The 21,893-nt window shown below is 42.5% G+C and overlaps 1 protein-coding gene across 12 annotated transcripts in view; it reads left to right on the top strand.

Annotated features, from left to right (window-relative positions):
* SEMA6D (semaphorin 6D) overlaps positions 1 to 21,893 on the top strand; it is a 130,006-nt gene that overhangs the window by 100,168 nt on the left and 7,945 nt on the right. For 3 of the 12 annotated variants that reach the window (XM_088062946.1, XM_088062948.1, XM_088062939.1), the window contains exons 1-17: positions 10,727 to 10,868; positions 11,560 to 11,786; positions 15,083 to 15,224; positions 15,613 to 15,724; positions 16,312 to 16,372; positions 16,487 to 16,549; positions 16,636 to 16,737; positions 16,953 to 17,043; positions 17,321 to 17,440; positions 17,885 to 17,973; positions 18,726 to 18,943; positions 19,052 to 19,183; positions 19,378 to 19,533; positions 19,615 to 19,788; positions 20,498 to 20,638; positions 20,740 to 20,817; positions 21,635 to 21,696. In XM_088062946.1, the coding sequence (XP_087919072.1) occupies positions 11,784 to 11,786; positions 15,083 to 15,224; positions 15,613 to 15,724; positions 16,312 to 16,372; positions 16,487 to 16,549; positions 16,636 to 16,737; positions 16,953 to 17,043; positions 17,321 to 17,440; positions 17,885 to 17,973; positions 18,726 to 18,943; positions 19,052 to 19,183; positions 19,378 to 19,533; positions 19,615 to 19,788; positions 20,498 to 20,638; positions 20,740 to 20,817; positions 21,635 to 21,696 (1,744 nt within the window). In that variant the 5' untranslated portion in view covers positions 10,727 to 10,868; positions 11,560 to 11,783. Of the gene's footprint in view, positions 1 to 10,054; positions 10,081 to 10,726; positions 10,869 to 11,559; positions 11,787 to 13,464; positions 13,670 to 15,082; positions 15,225 to 15,612; positions 15,725 to 16,311; positions 16,373 to 16,486; positions 16,550 to 16,635; positions 16,738 to 16,952; positions 17,044 to 17,320; positions 17,441 to 17,884; positions 17,974 to 18,725; positions 18,944 to 19,051; positions 19,184 to 19,377; positions 19,534 to 19,614; positions 19,789 to 20,497; positions 20,639 to 20,739; positions 20,818 to 21,604; positions 21,697 to 21,893 lie in introns of those variants that run through there. The other 9 variants (XM_088062945.1, XM_088062947.1, XM_088062938.1 and 6 more) reach the window with 5 other exon arrangements.

The raw sequence follows: 21,893 nt of genomic DNA, 5'->3' as shown, positions 1-21,893 counted from the left end.
GCATGCATCTTTATTGGGATACCTTTGTGCTTCAAGTTGTTGATCTTATTAATGTTCCCTAAATATTATTTGGAGAAACAGCTTCCTACTGTCTTAGAGGCGTTTACTGCTGGTCTGTTGCTCTCACATACAAGTACTTTCAGAGAGAATTTTCTGAGGTTCTCTCCTTTTTCCAAGTCCAACAGGAAGCTCATTGTAAAGCTTTGCAATTACTTTTGTGGCAAAAGAGAATAGACGTTTTTCCTGCTTTATTCACGCTATAAAATTCTGTGCACCTCTAAAGTCTACTTCAGTTCCTTTCAGTAAATTAAGCTGTATGGAATCACGTTTAATGTAGTGAGTGAGGGGCATATTTTGTTATGTTGGCAGATATTGTATAAACATTTAGTCTGGCTTAGATAAAAACAAATTGCCAGCTTAATGCTCTGATTTCTTCTCTATGTAATTATGAACTTCAGTAGTTTTTGTGTTAACTAATATAAAGCTCGGGGTTTTTAAATCAGGAAGAAAAAGTTTGTAGTAAGAATTTATTAGGATTCTGAATTATGTAGCTCAGATTTGTTTTCAGAAAGGCAGCCAAAAAAGTATAACCCAGAGGCTCTACATTGGTTTATTTAACCAGCTTCTCACTTTCATCTGCACCTTTAGTTACAGTGAACCTTCCTCCCCCATATCCTGCAGTCTGTCACTACCTGTTCTCCTTTATGGTGAGATGCAACAGAGATAACATCATTTTCTAAATGTGCTTTGTGTGATGCAGGAGTGTGTGCCAGGAATACAGTGATGGCCCTGTCAAAGCTCTACAAACCAGCTGTATGGCTGCGGGATTTTTTCCCCCCAGCCTCTCGCGCCCTTTGAGCTGGACCATCTGAACGTTTCTGGGAATGGCTGAGCTGAGCTGCCTGTTAGAGCAGATACTTCAGCCCTTGGAGCCACCATAACTTTGCTGTCTATTTATGAAGAGCACACATTTAGATAGAGTGAATGGCATCTATAATTAAACATTCAAAGTTGATCTTTGATCCAATCAGTTCTGTCATGAGAGGTGTGTGAAGGAGAAGTCCAGCATGGAAGTTCAGTTCAAAGTGTATGTTAGGCATTTGTAATAATGGTCTTACTACAGTTGATCACATTCAGATTTCGGTTCTGAATTTTTATGGATTTTAAATTATTTTAAAAACATTAGTGCGCTTAACACAGGACTCAGTATCCCCTGAAGTCAGGTTAGCCAGTTAGATGGACAGAACCTGCATGGAAAATGTTGAAATGCTATGTTTATTCTTCTGAAAAATATAAAGCAATTTGAAATCTGAAGTCAAGTAGAGATCAGGGGTGAATACGGTCAGTTTTCATCAGGTGTAGAAAAGTGGTATGACTGACACTGTTTCAGTTCTGGTCTTTCTTTGTAAGACAAAGGAAACAATTACTTCAACAGCTTCTGTGCCTGTATAAGCTTATGTGAAGCTTACTTATGTTGCAGTCTCTGATATTTTTCAAGGCTTAGACTGTGTGTTTGCTTACTGAACAGAGGACATGATGGTTGATTACATACTCATATGTTAAACATACCTCTAATTCCAGATTGATAAAATCAGATATCTTTCGATTTGATAAAGTAATAATTTGCTTCAGAAGTAATAAAGAAAAGATAGAATAAGGCATATTATTGGCATTGGGTAGTACAAGTTATTTTCAGTCTTAGCAATTCTGTGTGTAATTAAAACAGTTCAAATGTCGCTTTCGTCAAAACTGCTGCTCGAACAGATGATCCCTTCTTATGCATCCGATAAGCTACTGCAGTTACTGTTAAAATCCATCTAAGCCATTTTATTAAGCTGTTGCTTGTTCTGTGAATAGCTGCCAGCCTTAAGTTCAAAGGAAAGTGGGTTCTGATTTGTTCCCGTGTCACATGGAAGAGGTGTGCAGTGAGAACAGTATTACTGCCCTTTCAGTGCTGTGTGTGGAGCTGTGTGTGATGTCTGCCATAGCCTGCTTTCCCTTGCCATGGCTTGACAGTAATTACAGTACAGCTAATATCAGAAGTTGATTCTGTTTATTCAGACAGGAAGACTGTTGAATTGTCCCACTTCCAAAGTCAAATGTTTGTGTTAACCACAGAGATCAAATCTGTAGTGCATATATACAACATATGAGTAGTATTTATTTCCCTAACGTTTCTATTCCATTTGGCTTTTGTTAACTAACCCAGATTAGCATTTTAACAACCCTGAAGTGAACTTCTGCCATTCTTCCTGCTTGGACAGTGTGTGTAGACCATCCATCATCCTGTCCTTGGCCACAACAGGCTACTGGCTCCACAACCATTTGGAGCTACACAGAAACCACCCGACTGTGAACAGCACAGCTGGCTACAGCAATTTTTTCTTCCACGCCACTGGCAGCATTGTCTGGCTATGGTAACTAAAGTTAACATCCAGAACGTGAAGCTTCTTTCATTCTGGCACCCCTGCCCAGCCCCACTGCAACTCGGTGTGCCCACCTGCAGAAGGAAGGGCTGCAAAATAGCTGGGAGGAGTGAGACAACCGCTGGACTCTTGCTTTTCAAGGCTCCAGTTTGGAGACAGCAACCTGTTGTTTGGAGTGGGGTGACATTAACTGTCCATACTCGAGAGGGAGCTTGCTGGCTGAATCCCGTGTGCACTCAGTGTGCAGATCGGGGTGTGCTTGGGAAGCACCAGCTAAAGAATCAGAACTTGCTGCTTTAACTTAGCCACGCAAACTGCCAAAGAGCACAGAAAGAAATGGAGAATTTCGGCTGTGTATTTCACACATTCTTGTAGAAGCCTTTTTAGTTCCACAACGGAAACCATGTGATTTCACAGGATCTGTGCCCAGACTCTAATACTTGCTACAGATGCTTTCCTTGGTTTATTTTGCGGATGTATGAATGCAATAAGAAAGAAATTGTTACAGGATTTGTTGTTTTAATTCTGACGTGTGCTGTGAATGGCAGGTAACCAGCAGGTGAATGTACTTGTGACTCTCTGCTAATTTTACTTGTTGAGATTTTTGCATAATTTAAATAAATTAGCCTAGCATGACTGTCTGTCATGTGTGAGCCACTGCTTTCTTGCTGGAAGAGAACTTTTGCTTTCAAGAGCAAAGGAGGTCAAGAGGTATTAGTGGAAAGGGAGGGGCTTGGTGGGAGTGGAGGAGCAAAAAAGTGGTGGTGGAAGAGGAGGAGCAAGGAGCTCAGGCAAGTGACATTAGTTCTGTCCAGAATGGTTACAAACCTTGTAAACTAAATCAGTCCCTGGACAGCTTTGATTTATATTCTCACACAGCAGATTGGCCTTGGTCTGCCTGACCTTGGTAGCATAACAGAGGTCGTATTTGCACACAGAGACTCTTCATGCAAAAAGATTTGTTGTTGCCATTACTTCTTTTATTTTATTTCTTTTTTAACCATTACATGCAAGAGCCAAATTGTAGCCAAGTTTTCTAATTGGATAGCCACTGGAAAAACACGGAATGAAAGGGCTGGATTTTGTTTCCACAGTGGATAGTTTAAAAGAAGAGATGGCAGATGGGTACAGTCAGGCAGTGGCCTCTAGAAGCAGGAGAGCTGTGTTGACCTGCATAATCAGCAGCTGTGCTGGTGCACGAGTCACCTAAACATAGGTGAGCTGCGTGTGCTGGGGACAGGGGGCACACACGCTTTGGCATCAGAGGCAAAGGGGAGCTTTGAAGAGGGCCTGGGATGAGAATGAGGAGTAAATTGGCAGATGCGTGCTAGGGGGCTTTTCAAGTGTGGGAGGGACAGCAGGGAGGCAAACACAGAGTTGCTCATCTGGAAAGGTTACGAGTGAGCGGTGGGGACCAGCATCACACACTGGCTGCCCACCAGCAGTGGGAGTGAAACCTCAGAGGAGATGAGAGCTGATCAGCTGGTCACTCAGCTCAGCTCTTATTGCAATAATAGGCTTTTCTTAATGTGAGCTACACAGTTCATCTTTACCAAATGGTCATGGCAGCTGGGACTCTGCTTTCTCAACAGCAGTAAAGTACCAGCTCACACCTATGTTGGGTAGGGCCTTCCTCAGAGCTTTATTGTGGTGTGAAACAAAAGGTATTTCCCTCAAGTGCTGCTGCCTTGCATCTCAGGCGTGTGTATGGGCCCTGGTGGTGGGCAGGGACTGCAGCACCAGCACAAAGTGTTGTTGCTATTTCTGTGTCTGTCTGTCTTGACAGATGCACTTTGGGGTCGAAAGAAATTCTTCACGCTTGTATGTCAAGCCCTTGTTTATGCTGTGCCTCCATTTAGGTACCCCCTTCCCATGTTGTATGAGCCCCTACGAGTCCCATCAGGCTGTGTAACCATCGTGTTTTCAGAGACCACAGAGAAGAAAAATGCCTATTTCATTTACAGAAACCTCCATGTATAGTTAAGGCTGCAGTATTGACATTTTAGATGGCACTTCAGTGTAGCCCAGTGTGAGGGAGCGTGGCTCTACCTGTTGGTGCGATGGTAGCGAAAGCAGGAAAGGGCTGTGTAGGCAGTGTGTGTGTTTCTGAGCAGCTCTCTGCCTGGTGGGACAGAGCCCTGCAGAAACAACTTGAACCAAGCAACCTGGACGGCAGGAGAGAGCCCTCTGACCCTTTGACAGTTGTCCAAGAGCCAGCTTTGGCACCCCATGCAAATATAGCTCTTTGTGTATTGCCACCTGGAGATGAGTGCCAAAGAGAAGGGAATGGATAACAGAGGAAAAGCAGTAGTGGGAAAGCTGTCAACAGTGTGTGAACAATGTCCCCAGGTGTCTTGTGAAAGGAGTAGTAAGGGAGGGGGAAAATAATCTTGCAGAGTCGAATGGTTTCTTTCAATTTGCAAACTTCTCTCTGTGACAGTTTCTTTAACCCAGCATGTGTTTATCAAAGATTAACACCAAAAAGCCAGTAATTTGTTTTTGCTCAGTAAATCATATTTTCTTCATAAAGTAAATGCTGTGTGGATATTTTTAGCATTATATAGGTTTTTTTCCTTGATTATAACCTCAGACAAAAATAATCACATCTCATGCTTTGGGGATTAATCTGATTTCCTGCAAGGGTATGGATAGAATTTTTTTTTGTCTCGCATACCACTAAACAGGTTTTACTGTGAGAGTGGATTATGGCTTTTCCTCCCCCTAAAGCATCAGGTTTTCATCCTCACCAAAAACATAACAAACACTGGTCATGGTTAAACAGTGGTCTTCAGCAGCAAGCTGTGCCAGCACAAACTTAATTGTTTGGTACAGATGGGTAAGAAAAGTAGGACCTGCAGATGTAAATAGTGTGGGGGGTAGGTATGATTATCTTGTCATGTTGTTACACTGGCCAATATTGCTAGTGAAAACCCGGAGGATTTAAGGAAACATTGTAATTGTATTGGAGATCTGGGGAGGCCGGTGTGGAAGAGAGGATGGGACAGGCTGTAGTAGAAAGCTTTACAGCCCTAAGTCTCATTCCCTGATTTGGCACAGATTTCCTTCTGACCTTGATTCAAGCACTTGCAGTCCATATGTTACTGATTTGAATTTTTTTTTTTAAATTTTACTCTGAAAGGTCTGATCTGTGACTTCTCTGTGGCTCACTAGTCAAAATGCCAAAGTATTGTGATGCAAATATTTCCCTGTCTTGCAGAGTGAATGTTATCCTGAGATGATGGAGCCCAAGTAAAAGAGAGAGGAGGGAGAGCTGGTGCCCAGCATGGCTGCGTCCAGTTGCACACCCTGCCAAGGCTGGGCTCTGCAGGTTGTGTTTGCTCTGTGGAAAGCGAGCAATTCTGCGGTGCAGAGTTCCCCAGATCAACAGAGGGATGTGCCCAAGCTTGGGACCCAGGGCAGGGAGAGCCATAGCTGCCCTTTCCAGCAGTCTTGTCTCCAGCCCTGGACTGGCAACAAATAGGTGCAGTTTATCTTACTGCATTTATATAATTTTAATAACTTCAACAGACTCCAGGGCCAGGAATCAGCCAGATCAAATGCTTCACTTATACATCTGAGTTCTAAATAAATAAAAATACATTTTTCATCAGTACTCTGCATTTCTGGAAAGCCAGGTCCCCCCAAAAGGCCCTCAGCACAGGCACCTTTCAAGGCATATCCCTGTTCTTCTGACCATCCCCAGGGTCTCACAGCATGAGCACTGGTGTTCCCCCCTCTCTCCTGTGAATATGTATATACATACTTTTACAAATACACACTTGGAGACTACAAAGGCAGCAAATGTGATAATGTGATCCAACTGTTCAGTGCTAGGCTAGAAAGAAGTATTTTTCTGCCATTATGTGAAAATTTAGCGTGACTGGAACAGAGTCTGCATTTGATTAGGCAATTTAAGAAATGGAAGAGGCTTCATACTGTAGGGCAGTGCTACAAAACAATTGCTTGGAACATGTTCTAAAATTGGTTTGCCTTCACCAGATTTCCATGTGTTTCTGCACGACATCTCAAATGAAAGTATGAGCCGTCACGTGGCAAGTGACAACATTTTGGTATTATGGAAAATAAAAGCAGCAGTTTAAACAATTACTCCAAATCCTGAGAATACTTTGAGATTAAAAAAAAAAACAAAAAACAAACTAAAACCAAGAAAACAAAACTCTCTATTTACTGTCAGCCTGGGAAAGACATTTCATAACACATCCTTTTACTGGCATGGTTAATCTTTAATCGTAACAAGATAATAGTAATTGTTAACTTAGAGCTCAAGGTTCCTCCAGGTTTTCATGCCTGTGCTTTGTACATGTAACTGATGGTGCCTAGGAAAGGGGCAGAGCACATGCTTTGCATGTACAAGTAGGTAACTGGGTGGCCAGCTACCACATTAGTCTGTGCAGAAAAACCAAGACTAGTTAAAAACACCTTGTTCCCCAGTCTCTGTAGGCAGTATTCCTGCAGGCACGGCTGGCTGACCATTCCAGCCCTGAGAATGGCATACACAGAATACCAGCACAGTGTTTAAGGTCTCTCATGTGCTTCTTACCAGTTGAGTCCTCTCCTGTCTCTCCCTTTGCATTTTCCGCAGCCATTTACTTTCTCTCTGAAGTGAGAGCAGTGACATGCAGCAGCCTTTTCCCCAGCAGCAGCAACTCAAGCCAGCAATGCTCCAGCAAGGCACAGTGATGAGATGCTGGAGGGATGTTTGTAGCAGGGGAGAGCAGTGGGTGGAAAGAAGTGATGCTTTCTGGAGTGAGGTTGACAGCCACATTGTCTGAGGCACAGCCTGTTGAACAGCAGATGTGCCCTTTCCACAGTGCAGATCCCTTTTTTCTCCATCTGCCCTGCCTGTTGGGGCATATTCCTTCCCCCAAACCTCCCTTCCATTTCAAAACATCCCATTCACTTCATCCAGTAGGCAAACCCTGACCTCCTGGGATCCAGCCAGGACTCACATGGGCAGCACTTATCTCAGGATCAGGGCTGCAGCCCTGCTCAGGGGGAAGGCCTCCCTTGGCTGTGGCGTCAGCTGGACTTGTGCAAGTTGTGCCTGAGACCTTCATTATGTCCTCACCTGCAAGTACTGGTTCATACCTGTCTCAGAGTTACCTTATCAGATGATGCTTAATCATGCTGAAATGAGTGGCAGTTTTGTATGTAAATCATGCTCTGCAGGCTTGCAGGAAGATCACTGACTGTCACTTACAGCACTGACCCACACTTGTAGCTAACCCTCCTAGAGGGAGGAAAAGTGATACTTTGGTCTAGGTTTTAGGCTTTTGTTTCAGGCCAAGGGAGGCAGTTTGGGTGTTTCTGAACCTACGTCCAAGCCTGTATGTACTTTGGGAGATAATTAGATCTTTGCCATTATGGTTTAGGGGTTCTCCCTAGTTTTCAGGATAAAAGAATTTTGGTCTAAAACACATTAATCAAAAGCATTCAGACACCTCTGACGCAGCTGGGAGCTGGAGGTGCTCAGGACTTCACCCTGATGAGGCACAGCTGCTGTCCCCTGCAGGGTGGCTTTGCTTTCCTCGGGTTGGGGTCAGGGCAGGGCTAGGAGTTCCTGCTACCAGAGCTGCCCATGGCCAGGAATTAATGGAGGATCAGTGCCCAGAGTATGGAACAAATATTCTCTGCCCCAGTCTGTGGACTTAATACATCCTAGGGCAGTCCCAGTTGGGCATGAGCAGTTTGAAGTAATGAAATGCAGGTCTGCTAAAATGGTGAATCCAAAGCACTGTTTAAGTTAAAACACCTTGCACTCCATCACTGATAGCCCAGCCCTGGCAAACTTGCAAGGAAAGCATGTCCTGTAGGATCTTTGCAAAACAGAACAGATTTGACCATAGATGTAAGCTGAAATCAGGGTTGGTTTCAGGTGCAGGACTTTCATGTCATGCTTATAAGGGAAGGTAGTTAACATTCAGTCTCAAAAATTAACTTAAAATAACCCTAATTGAGGCAATCACTTACAGTTTGCTCAGCATTTTATTTCCTTTCCTGCTGAAACTATCTGGTGTTCAAGTAAATTTCTGATCACAGGAGAATTTAGCCTCAAAGTGCTTCTAATCAACCACTAAACACTTACATCATTAAAAGTCACCCCATCCATTTTGCAAGTTCTGTCAGCTCGTTCTAGAGCAAGAGGGGTGCGCTTGCTGCAACGTTCAAAGCCTGCAAACAACTGAAGTGTAGCTGGCAGTGCCATAAGCCAATTAAGATGAAAGCTGTGATACTCACTGGTAGGGTTTCATCACTTTAATATTAAACTATCTTTTTTTACTTAGGCATAGATCAAGAGGTGTTAATGCAGAATCTTTAAAAGAAGTCAAGTATTATCTTAAAATAACAGACCTGTTATTTGCACTTTCATGCTCAATTAATATCTCAGCTCTAAATATCCTAAATTATTTCTTCAGAGCTGCAGACTTTAAAGTTGTTATAAAAAGTAAGGATGGCTGCGTACTGCAAGTTTACATTTGGGTGTACGTTTATAGGACAGAAAGAGTTTTTATTACCTATTCATTCATACAGAATCATGTTTCATGTTCCTAAGAGGAACTACAAGAATTAAGCACCTTTCTTTCATTACAGCCACAAATATTTTCCTGTGTTATTTGATAATTAGCTGAAACAATCTGTCACCAAATTCCAGAACATAGATTTATCACATCATAGAGAATCTCTAAGATTTGAATGTACAGTAAACCTCTGGCATTGCCTTCAGGAACTTTATTGAAGTCAGCCTTCATTAGAAGAAACACATACTGGAATGACATTAAAAAGAATTATAAAGTAAATCACACTTCCATTGATGCTGGCTGTTGTATCTCTGCTTTGGGAGGACTTACCATGCTATAAATGCAGTTGTTTCATTGGAAAACCTATGTATAGATATGACCTAAAATGGGAATCTAATCCCTGCCTTTCATATCATAAATACCGATATGGATTTTTAAGGCAAATGTTGCATTCTATGTGGAATACTTTTCTGGCTTGTAAGCAAATGACTCATCATACACATTTCACACAGTAAGACATAGGGAAAAAAGACCAAGACCAAAAAATAGAGATAGGAAAAAGAACTGTTGGCTCCCCCTCTAGAATTTGAGGCATCAGACCCTGGACCATGCTGGTCATATATTTTGACTCATGTACAAAAAGGCATCATTTTCATATTTTGATTACCAAAACTTTGCCTGGTTCCCCAGTGTGTGGCTCTGCTCTGGAGTTACTTTATTCCAGTCACAGCAAGGATTAGGTGCTATTCTGGGTGCATCTGTAGTTCTGGTGCATCTGTAGTTGCCACTGTGTACATTTCTACAAGTCTAGGGTGCCCCTGCAGGCAGCCTGTACCACCTTCATAAATTTTCTTCTGAATGTTTTATCTTCTGAAAAGATTGTTGACCTGGTCAACAGACCGAAATTGAGCAGCACTCTCCCTTTCTGTAGTCTGCACTCAGTGGCGAGCTCTGTTCTCTCTGCAGCTGGTTCAAGAAGCTGAACTTGTCCCACCTGGCAGCAGTTACCATCAGCAAGTAAACTCAGGTGCAAATCCTTAGTCCCCTAAAGCAGAGTCACTGCCAGCAGGCTTTTTACCTCATGAAGCCCAGAACTTGAACCATACCCTTTTCAGGTAGTGTTTTTTAACTGCTTTTAGTAGACCATTAGTGATTTGTACAGAAAAAGATAATCCCTGAGGCTGCAGTAAACAAGATTTTTAACCTTTGTATGCTAGTCCTTTGCATCCAAAGGAAAAAAAAGTGGGGAGAGGGGCTAAACACAATTAAGTTCTCATTCAGTCTCTTTTTGGGTGCAGGTGGAATCTGTTGCTTGCTCTAGCCTGGTCAACATATCTTTGTTGCTTTAGTGTTCTTCTGGTTAAAGAGCTTGAAGGCACAGAGCCCTTGGCCAGAGCAGTGCCTTGAAGCCACTGTCCAAGGGTGCTGTGTGTCGCCCAGCAGGGCTTGTCTCAGGGGCTCACTGGAAGTTGCCGGGTTTTGCTTTGCTCGGCATCAGGAGCTGAAGTCTCAGCTTTAGGCCCTGAGAAACTTGAACTCTGTGAGCAGGCAGCAGTAAAAGATTGTTTTGTTTTGGCTTAACTTTTATTATTACATGGTTTCACGCTCAAAATTTCAGAAGGTAGCATCTGAGAAAGACACTAGTCAGTGCCTCTGCACTAATTAATGGCCTCAGGGAGCCATTTGCATGCAGGAGGAAAAAGAGGACAGCAGGGATTTCCTGATTTGTCCAGGTCCATTCAGCTGGGATTGTGAGAAACTGCATCAACATAAATTGACTAGGCTCAGCATATTGCTAATGAAGTCTGTCTTTACCCCCTCAACATTGCGGCCAACTTGTACTTCCAAGCACAGAGGGGATCCTTGGTCTCACCTCACAGCCTGAGTCTGGTGGAGGAGGAAGGTGATGTAGTCATTTACTCAGCTTTTATTATTGCAACTCTTTCCTCCATTCCTTGCCAAACTCTTCACAAGTGAGCTGACTTTTAGGAAATATCTTTTTTTCTGACCTGTCTTGAACTTGAGCCTGGATTTGCTGTACTGCACTCTCTCTGTGCTTAGCATTTTGAGAAGCGTTTATCATGTTAAGGAGATTTTTAAGAATTTTTTTTTTTTTTTTTCAGTAAGTAGAAGGTATTGCATCAGTGTGGTTTGAAGCCATTTTATATGTTGCTTCTCCCCAGCTGGCTGAATGCCCTTTCCCTTCCCCCTTCTATTTTACGTGGCAGTGCACGGAAAGATGATTGATGGAGCGTCACCACCACGTTGTCAAAGGCTGGAGTAGATTAATGGGCAAGAAACACCAGCCTGTTCCCCTTCATGTGTGATTGTTTGAAGGCAGGCTCATATTTTAACAGAAATTATATCCTGCTTCTCTGGATTCCCCCAATCAGGAATTGAAGGATGGGATTTCTATCTGAGATTGAAAGGTGGCAGCCACAAAGAGCCAGTTTATTACTTGGGACAACTGCCTGCCTCCCATTTGACCAACAGCATCTCCCTGAGGCCTGTTTCAGGCAGGTTGCTCGCCTCCTTAACAAGGTGGATTTTTGCCACCAGTTAACATTTACACCTCTTGTTCTTTCTCCTTGCAGACACAACTCGTTATGGCATAGGCCACATGGCCAGGGGAGCTCTGATCTGTAACCAGCTTTTCACCTGAGGGACACTGCTCAGTGTGCCCGTGCTGCAGGGAAGGAGCACATCTGACACCAAGCAGCTCAAAACCTTTGAAAAGGCTTTTTTGGTGGTTGCCTTGGTCACAAATTCAGCCTTGATCTGTGCCTCAATTCCCCAGCTGCAAAACAAGGATAGCAATATGGTAATTTCCAAACATTGCACTTGCCATGGATTGTTTTCTAGCAGAAATGCTAGGAATGCAATTTGTAAGAGAAATTAATCAAAGACTGGGCTGAATCCTGGCAGGGGAAAATAATCAAACCCAGAGTATGAATGTTTTCTGCATTTTCTTGAAGGTAGACATTGCCAGCATTTCATAATCAGCTATTCCAGGCCTAACAGATATTTCAGCATTGTTATTTGTAGTCCCCAGTAGTGGCCTCCACTAAAAGGTTTGAATGTGGCAGGAATTACTTCTTTCACACCAGTCTATCTGTGTACCAGAAGGCTACACCTGGCTGTCATAAACCCCTGCTCCAAGGGCTAGATGGAGCCCATTTTTCTGATTATCCAGGAAACAGCTGTTCTTCCCAGTTTATTCTCTCTTCAGTGGTTCTGATCTCAAGCCTGTGTCCAACCAGATAAAAGCTGCATTTAAGAGCCTCTTGAAGCAGGTGCATTTTCTTTTCATATGTAGCTGGAAAGCAGAGCTACTATTAATATTCTTTCAATAATTTTACAAGCAAAATAATAAATCTGTACTTGTTGCCTGGCTGGTGAGAAGTGATTACCTGTGGTTTGCTGATCCAGTGCAGCTCTCTCTTTTCTGTCTTGCTGTGACAAAGGTCTGTGCTTCATTTTGGTATTTTCTCTGATAGAGATTTGTGACGGATGATATTTAGTTAGAAAATCTTCCTGAACATAGCTGTTCCTGCCATATATGTTCTTGGGGTTCATCTCTGGAATATCCTGAGATGTCTGAGGGTTTTTTTGGGGAAGACATAAATGTGAGTTTGCTTCTGCTCTGGATGCAGCCTCTGGGGAAACACATCATCTGAATTTACATTTACAAAACTTAACATTGTTTTGAGGGCATTTGATACCCTGCCTGAAATTTGAATCTGTTTGAGAGAACTGATACTTTGTTTACCTGGCATTTCAGTTGTTTCCTGTTTGCTTTTGTGACAGTTTGCTGCATATTGGCCATGATAATCATGACCTAAAAACAAGTTGCCCTTTGACAATTGTGACCTAAAAACAAAAACAAATTGCCCTTTTCTCTGCAGCCGTTTCCTGGAGTCCAGAAATCAGTATCTGCCTCTGTCAGGCAGGTTACATGGAAGTTTTGTAATTGTTGCCCTAGTCAATTCTTCCCAGACGTAACACTGGAAGGAAAAAGAAACTTCCCATGACATGCCCCTGCTTGGTACAGGTGGAACTTGTACAGTTCACAGGTTGTGTGCAATTTGAAGCCGGGCCAGGGTCTCTTTGAGTCATGATGTGGGCCTCAAGCAGCCTCATCTTCTATGCTGACTACAGCCTACATGTCTGGGAGAGCTTCTTGCTCTTTGGCAATTTGTATTCATTTGTTCTCCAAGAAAACAAGGCTTCAGGGAGGACTTTTACTAAGCACCTTATAGATGTTATTGTGCACCAACTCAACATGCAGTTTATGTGTCCCCCCTTTCACTGGAAAAGGAGTGGGCTGGATATTTGGAGCCTGCATTTCCTTACAAAAAGCCCCGAAAAAAAAGATTGTGTAAGCATTAATGATTTGTTATTGTGTCTGGGAGCCACAGTGATGCAGGACTTTGCTCTAATGGTGCTTTCACAAGAAAGAACTAATTTGACTAAGTTTATTAATTCCAGTTTGTTTTAAGTTTGCTCATTAGTAATTTAACGCAAGATGCTTCAGCTGAAGAGGCCGTGTCAGGACAAGGAAGAGCAGAGGGAAAGTGCCAGGAATCATTAGTGTTTATTAACCACTGCACTCATCAATCTTGACTAAGAGCACAGCCCATTCGTTCTGGACTGGTGGACTGAAATACAGAAATATCATTAACAGTGGAAAATGCTTCTTTCCAGGTCAGTCTGTAATGGGCAGGCATCCAGACAACACCCCGCACCCCCAAATGTTCCCAGCCTGGTCTCCTCACAGTCCAGCCCAAACTGACAGCTCAGCAGCCTCTGGAAGGAGGAAGCCCTGCCCCTTGCCAGCCATAGTATCAATTAACAAATACAGCATTTTCGTCCCCCATAAGCATTACTGAAAGGTTAAGTGTTGTTATGAAGGGGTTTTTTTAATTGCTTTTCAAATTATTAAATGATTAATACTTTTGTGCTTTGCTGGATCATGTCTGGCACTTCATGTTGGCAACATGTTATTCTCACTGAAAGTCTTGAAATATTAAAATGGAAAGGTTTCTCTTTTTTTTTTCTGTTTAGACAAAGCGTTTAATAACCAATTTCAGCAACTGCAAGGCACTGAGCTGATGACTCAGAGCTCTGACCTGTGAGTCGGGGCTGAATGAATGCCTCCAAAAGCTTGGAGGAGGGAATAATACTACATTTGCCAGGTTTCTAATGAGAAATATGACCCCTGCCCAGTCCACTTGCAGTCATTAAGGATCACATTTCACTTTGAGATGTGTTTTCTCGCATCCTACCCAAATTGCAACTTGAGTAGTTACATTCTGCTCGCTAAAATATCCCTGTGGTTTAATTGAAGAAGTTATGTTTCCCTTCCCCTCTTAAAAGCTTTGTTGTATAATGTTGTGGTGCTATCGTGACCTGTGCTGTGTGATCTACAGAGCACACACACAAACCCCAGCTGAAAGCCTCTGAAGCCTTTGACAGTAGGAAATAGAATGAGGGGGAAAGTGGCATCTTGGGAAGGTGGTTCAACATTGCATCTCCGTTTGAGTCTCTTGCCACCCTTGTGAAGTGTGTGACAACGCTGTCACGCTGCAGGGGCAGCATTTTACATTTACTTTGCACATGTGTAAGTCACCGCAGCAGGAAAAGCGTCAGGTGCCTGCTCCTGGGCAGCAGCTCTGTGCCAGTGGGCACGTTGGGCTGAGCACGGGAGGCACAACTGGAAACAAGCAATGACATTAAAACACAGCATGGATGTTCAGACACATTCTGTGTGTCATGACGTTTTGTGGATGAAATTTAGTACTGTATGAAAAAAGGGTTTGTGTTGGATGACATTCGGTGATTGAGGGGATGGAAAGAGATTGCTGTTCAATTAAAATTCTAATCCCAAGCTTGACAATTTTTCTTGTCAGGTCAGCAGCCTGTATGTTCTGTTTCTGATTCTGTGAATTAAATGGGTTGACATTCGTCAGCTTCTTCAGAAATGCCCATAAACCCAGCTAGAAATTAGCAAACATCAATATGTTTCAGGGCAGCTTCGAGCAGGGCAGTGTCACACAGCAGGAGTGGTGTGGGTGTCCTGTGCTGCTGCAGCCTCACGTCTGTGTCCCTGTTCTGCAGGTAGTTGAGCAGTGTTGTCACCTGTCCCCAGCCATGAGGCTCCCCGTGCTCTGTGCCTTGGTGACGCTGCTCAGCCTGTCCCGCTGCCGGGCCGTCAGCTTCCCCGAAGACGAGGACCCCATTAATGTTGTGGACTACCACTGTAAGTAATCTGCAAGTGCTGCTAAACACCAGGGAAAAAGTTCTAATGTTGACTATTTTTTTCTTTGCCCTCCCCACCCCCCCCACCCCAAGGGAAAAAGGAAAAAAAAAATCTGATTCCTTTCAAATTGAAATGTGTTTACTGGCTTTGTATCTTTAATAGAACACTTAATCATTTTCTTAAAAAAGCAATCAGAAATACAGCAATAACTTCAGGAAAAAGAACATTTGCTGACATTAGCCATCTTTTCCTCATTTATATTCAAGACATTACTCAAGGAATTTAGTTTAAACCCTTCTACACCTAGTATATACAGCTAATCAATGCCATATATTGATTCTTTAGCTCTATAATCCTGAGTGATGGTGTAGCCCATTTTTACTTGCAGATTCAAGGCAATATCCAGTATTTAGAGGACGCCCTTCAGGCAATGAATCTCAGCACAGACTGGACTTCCAACTAATGTTGAAAATTCGAGACACACTTTATATCACTGGCAGGTAATTTTCCTTCACTCAGTTCATTAGATTAAAATTCTTTTCTCTTCTAGTTTTGCATTTATGTGTAAAATTCATTTAGAAAAATGTGCAGAATATGATAAAAATTAGAATTGGGGCAGAATTTCCCAGAGAAATATACCATGTCTGTGGCCAGTGCATGAAAATTGGATTTGAAGGCTGCAGTTACTGTAGTTAAGCTTAAACCAATGATCAAATGCTCTTTTCCCTCTTTTATATTACTGTCCTGCCTGATAAAAACCTCTCCTGATCATTTTAAACTTGGACTGACACATCAGGGCTGTAGGAAGTGCATAACACACTTGCATACAGCCCAGGTGAGTCCTCAGCAGATTGGGCAGACAGGGATGGACAGCTGGACACTGCAGGTGCTATCTCAGGACCACACCAATAAAAATCAAAGCCACCTCATGTTACCCATGAACATCCTTCTCCCATTTGCTTTAAACACAGAAAATCCATAAGCATTTCATAGAAGTTGCTGGTCTAACATAACATTCTGAAAGCAGATTTAACTTAAATAAAGAGGCACAGAATTAATGAATTTACGTTTTTTTCTCTGCAAACAGGGACCAGGTTTACACTGTAAACTTAAATGAAGTTCCAAAATCAGAAGTTATCCCAAGCAAGGTGAGCAGATGCGTGCTGGAAAGGGAGAGGTGTTTTCTTTGATTTTAATGGGTTTTTTTTAAGAATTTGCTGCAGCAAGGAATTCAAATGTTCCTTCTTGGTCTGCTTTAACAGAAATTAACATGGAGATCAAAGCAGCAGGACAGAGAGAACTGTGCTATGAAAGGCAAACATAAAGTAAGTTTAGGACATTATAGAAAAATGGCACTAGTATTTATTATATACATGGAGTTTGTGATTAATACATCTTATTCTCTTTTCAGGATGAATGCCATAACTTCATTAAAGTCTTTGTTCCAAGAAATGATGAGATGGTGTTTGTCTGTGGAACAAATGCATTTAACCCTATGTGCAGATACTATCGGGTAAGAGTACTGAAGATGTCATTAATCTGTTGCTGGTTATGCTTGCACTGGTTTTAGCAAATACATCCAGTGTGCCTGGAGAGTGCTTCAAGGTGAAATAAAAACAGACAGAAGCCAATGTGCTGAATTAAGTTTTGTAGAAAGACAATGTTTTGCTTTTCTGCCAGTGCACAAAATAGAAATGACACTATCACCCATTTATTTTTCTTCTCTAGTTGAATACATTAGAGTATGATGGGGAGGAAATTAGTGGTTTGGCAAGATGCCCATTTGATGCCAGACAAACCAATGTCGCCCTCTTTGCTGGTAAGAACTTTTACTTGTAATGAGTCTAAATGATTAATGACACCAAAGGAGACAGAGAGCTTTTAAAGCAAGCCCAGGAAAGCTAAAGGTGTCATGGTGCCCCTGCTCTTAAATTTTTTAAAGGGCCTCCAATGGATTAGAAGCTGACCTGTTAATAAATAGGTTACAGCAGTCTGGGGAAGTGTGACAGTAAAGAAATGGGGAAAAATACAGGCTAGTCAGAATTCTCTAGATTATGAAAGGCCTCTTAATACCATGTTTTCAATTTCCATTTTAGATGGAAAATTGTATTCAGCAACAGTAGCAGATTTCCTGGCAAGTGATGCTGTTATTTATCGCAGCATGGGGGATGGATCTGCCTTAAGAACAATAAAGTATGACTCCAAATGGATAAAAGGTAATTTGGGGAGTATTTTCCCATACACATGGCAAATGTAATTGCAGTGACACAGAAGGTCAGGTTATTCACAGCCAGCCTGGTTTACACGTGTGCTACAGTGTCAGCAAGCATGAGGCTTTCAGAGTATTAAAAAGCTGCATAATGCAAAAAATAAAAAAACAGACCAAATTTTTGTTAAGTGCTTCAGAAAATGAATTTGCAGTAACAAAATACCTTAGCTGAAATACAGTTTCTGTGGGGCCTTTTCACAGTCCATTAGCCAATGCTAAAGACTTCTTTTAAACTCCAGGGCACCTGTATTTGTACATCCTAAAGTATCTGGAAGACTGGAGCTCACATTGGCTGGTGTGGACCTGGGGAGGAGGTGCCAAATCTCAGTGTCACTGTTGTGTGCCCACTGAGCAGTTCTTTGAAGTAACTTCTCTTTGCTCTTTCTTACAGAACCACACTTCCTCCATGCCATAGAATATGGGAACTATGTTTATTTCTTCTTCCGAGAAATTGCTGTAGAGCACAACACTTTAGGCAAGGTCGGTATCATCACTGTGAGTGTTGAGTCATAGCAGAAAGAGCTCATCCTAAAACAGCATCAGGAACTAGCACAGTTCATAATACGAAGGAGGAACTAGGACAAAGCTTGCACAGTTTTATCACGGTTATAATTTACAGGGAGCAGAGAAAAAGAGAAGTAGAGCAGTGCATTCTTCAACCAAAAAGCTGTATCTGTTCTCCAGGTCTCGCTGTTAGAGCTCGCTACAGGTGTCTTTCAATGTGCTGTTGCCTTAGTGCTGCTGTTGCCTTAACTCTTGTGCCAAGTAATGGAAAAGCTGAGGGTGTTTTCATGCTTATTAAAGAAACAAAAGAAAACAACACAAAAGGAGAGTTTCAAAGAAGTTTCTCTAATGTCCCTGGATATTGAATAATTCAGTCATGCCAGTACAGAGTATAATACTCATGCCTCACCATGGAAGGATATTCTACAATAAATTATTAAATCCCTTACACATGGCTTTAATTAAAGTCTTTAAATCTCACTAACAATATGATTTTGAAGGCGAAAAGGGTGGGAGCAAACTGTGGAGATGCATTTGCTTGGTGATACATTAAGATGCCTGTGCGCTCCAAGCTGAACGCCATTTGCTTTCATCTTCTCTCTGCAGATAAATGGCAGCTTCCTGTTAACAACATTATCTTGGTGTTTTATTAAGGGCTCAGAAACAAGCACTCTTTCCCTTGCATCTCTCAAGCCTCTCTCCCTTTTTCTTCTTTTTGCCTTTTGCAGGCTGTGTATTCCCGTGTGGCACGCATCTGCAAAAATGACATGGGGGGCTCCCAAAGGGTCCTGGAAAAGCACTGGACATCCTTTCTGAAAGCTCGGCTCAACTGCTCAGTTCCTGGGGATTCATTCTTCTACTTTGATGTTCTGCAGTCTATCACAGACATAATAGAAATCAATGGAGTACCCACTGTTGTGGGTGTATTCACCACACAGCTCAACAGGTAAGAGATGAGCAACCTTTAATCAAAGGCAGATCTTGGATTCTTTCTTACACTGAGATTGGTGCCATTGTAATCTGAGTTCTTGAAACTATTTTTTGAATTTTACAGCATCCCTGGTTCAGCAGTGTGTGCTTTCAGCATGGATGACATTGAGAAAGTCTTCAAAGGGAGATTTAAAGAACAAAAGACTCCTGACTCTGTTTGGACAGCTGTACCTGAAGACAAAGTACCAAAGCCAAGGTAAAAGGTTCTCACTCATGATGTCATAACATTGTCCCTGTAAAGAGCTACCTTAAATCAGCTGCACTCGAGTGCCTCATTGGGTAAAACCCAAAGCCGCGCTTGACACTTCAGCCATAAGGATGCTCATTAACCGGCTGCCTTTTCTCATTAACTAAAATATCAAGAGGAAAACAATATTGTTCTCATTTCAGACCTGGCTGCTGTGCAAAACACGGCCTAGCAGAGGCTTACAAAACCTCCATTGATTTCCCAGACGAAACACTCTCCTTCATCAAATCTCATCCTTTGATGGACTCAGCTGTTCCCTCAGTCACTGAGGAGCCCTGGTTTACCAAAACACGTGTCAGGTATGACAGTTCAAAAGTAACACCTGTGAAAAGGAAAACAAGTAAACTTGCTGTTAATGATGTGCCTTTTGGTCTTGCTAGATACAGATTGACAGCAATTGCTGTAGACCACGCTGCTGGACCCTACCAGAACTACACAGTCATATTTGTTGGCTCCGAAGCAGGAGTAGTACTTAAAATCTTGGCAAAGACCAGGCCTTTTTCTTTGAATGACAGCATATTACTGGAAGAGATTGAAGCTTATAATCATGCAAAGTAAGTATTACCAGAACATCTAAGCTCTTCATCTAGTCCTTGGTACATAGCTGAAAAAGATTATAGTAAACTAGCTCATTATCACCACCATCACCACTTGTTTGTCATTTCATCGTGTTCCTCATGTTGAATAACCTGAAAGTATTTGGTCACTTGCCATTTTGCATGGGTTGAATGAACAGCCTAATTCCACTCCACTGACGTCAGCGACACAGTCTAGCTCTCCCACAAATAGTTCTGAAATGTCAGAAGTATTTGGTGATGTTAAAAAGAAGTGATCTGTGCTTATCTTGAGGGTTGCTCAAGAGTGGCCGATAGTGTATAACCTATATCTGATCATTTTAAACTTGTTTATTTTTTGGCACAAAGAATTTGGGAGTGGAAGCATTCCAAATAGACTCTATAGGCCTCCAAACCAGGACTCTTCTGCTCTCTCACAATATTTATGCTGACTGAGAGAACAAAGAAAATGGATTTGGATTTTTTTCCTACATCGTTCAGCGAATTTCTCACCTAGCTGTTAGCAGGAGCCAGAAGCCAGTGTTTGATAACTCAGAGGTTTGATTAGCAGTGTCTCAGCAAAGAGTAGTAGGTTACATTTATGTATGTGAAAAATTTCTGTTCAGTAGCTACACAGACAATAAAATGTTTACTGCACAAAGTACTACAGTCACTAAAGCAGTGGCCTGCCCTTGTTTTTGCTGACCAGGTGTAATGCAGAAAGCGAGGAGGATAGAAGAGTCATTTCCCTCCAGCTGGACAGAGACCACCATGCTCTGTTCGTGGCATTCTCCAGCTGCGTCGTTAGAATTCCCCTGAGTCGGTGTGAGCGTCATGGGTCATGTAAAAAGTACGGCTCCATTCCTGAACTCCCCCTTAAAGCAAGGGCACCAACATTTCTTAGGAAGGAAGTAAAAAATGCATAATTTTTTTGGGTTTTTCTCTTGCAAGGGCATGTATTGCTTCACGGGACCCATACTGTGGCTGGTTAGACCACGAGGCATGTGGAAGAGTGACACCAGGCATGCTGTAAGTACTCCTTTTCAAGTTAGCCCAGCATCTCTAAATCTGCTTTACAGACCCCACGAGCTCATGCCCTTCCCTTGCACAGTTACTAAGTCTCTATTTTTTTAAAGATTTTTTTTCAGTGCACTGTATATGTAAGGGAACAGAATGCTAAAGTCTGGCCTTATTCTGCAACTTCTGGGTGATGACTTGCTTTCAGTGAGAGTTTTGCATGTGTAGGAGGACAGGCAGACCTGTAGGAAGAGCAGTTGGAAGCAGGAAGGCAAGCAATTGCAGCATGCAAACCTGAGCAGCCCCAAGAGGACAGGACACAGTATCCCCTCCCAGGCATGCTCATGGTCAGGACACAGGCAATTGCAAACATGAAAGTGCAGGATTCACAGTGGGAAGAGCAAGGTTGTGCCTCTGCACTGGAGCTGGGGTGTTATATATGCATACCAAAGGCGTTTTGCACAAATCAAGTCTGTAATATATGGTGCACTAGCAGCTGTATCTTAAAAAGAGGCCTTTGTAGTAGGCCAGTGCAAACTTTAACTGGTATAATTGGATGGTTGTATCTAAACCCAAGAGCATGCCCAATGGAGAAGACATGATGTAGTTGCTAAAAAAAAGGGATTGTTTTTCTTCCATTTCCTGGCATAAGCACACACAAATAGTTTTAAAGCCGGACTATCCTGTACATTTTGTACAATCCTTTGGGCCACACACTGGCTGTTGTGTAGGTTTCCATCTGCTGCTTCCAGAAAAAAAAAATCTCCATTTGTATCCTTACTAATACTGTTAATTGCAGGTTCTCTTTGTTTGTTTCATACAACCACAGCACTGGAGGATTCGTACAAGATGTCGAATTCGGCAACACGGCACAGCTTGGGGACTGCCATGGTAAGGCACAGGCACTGCTGCTCCTTTGGAATGTCTCACCATAGTCTGTGGCCACACCTCACTGTGGATGTTAAATTTCTGATGAGCTTTTCAGTAACATGATGAACACATCACCTGGTGTTACTGTGAATGTTCACAAAGCTGAGCTTTTTTAGTCCTGGGTGGCAGAGTTTTTCTCTTTCCTTCACCAGTTTACA

Source organism: Pseudopodoces humilis, chromosome 16 (assembly GCF_049639895.1).
Source record: "Pseudopodoces humilis isolate 2021_Gansu_Grassland_sample_001 chromosome 16, ASM4963989v1, whole genome shotgun sequence".
In the NCBI taxonomy this organism is placed as follows: Eukaryota; Metazoa; Chordata; class Aves; order Passeriformes; family Paridae; genus Pseudopodoces; species Pseudopodoces humilis.
This window is presented reverse-complemented; position numbering and strand designations above follow the sequence as displayed.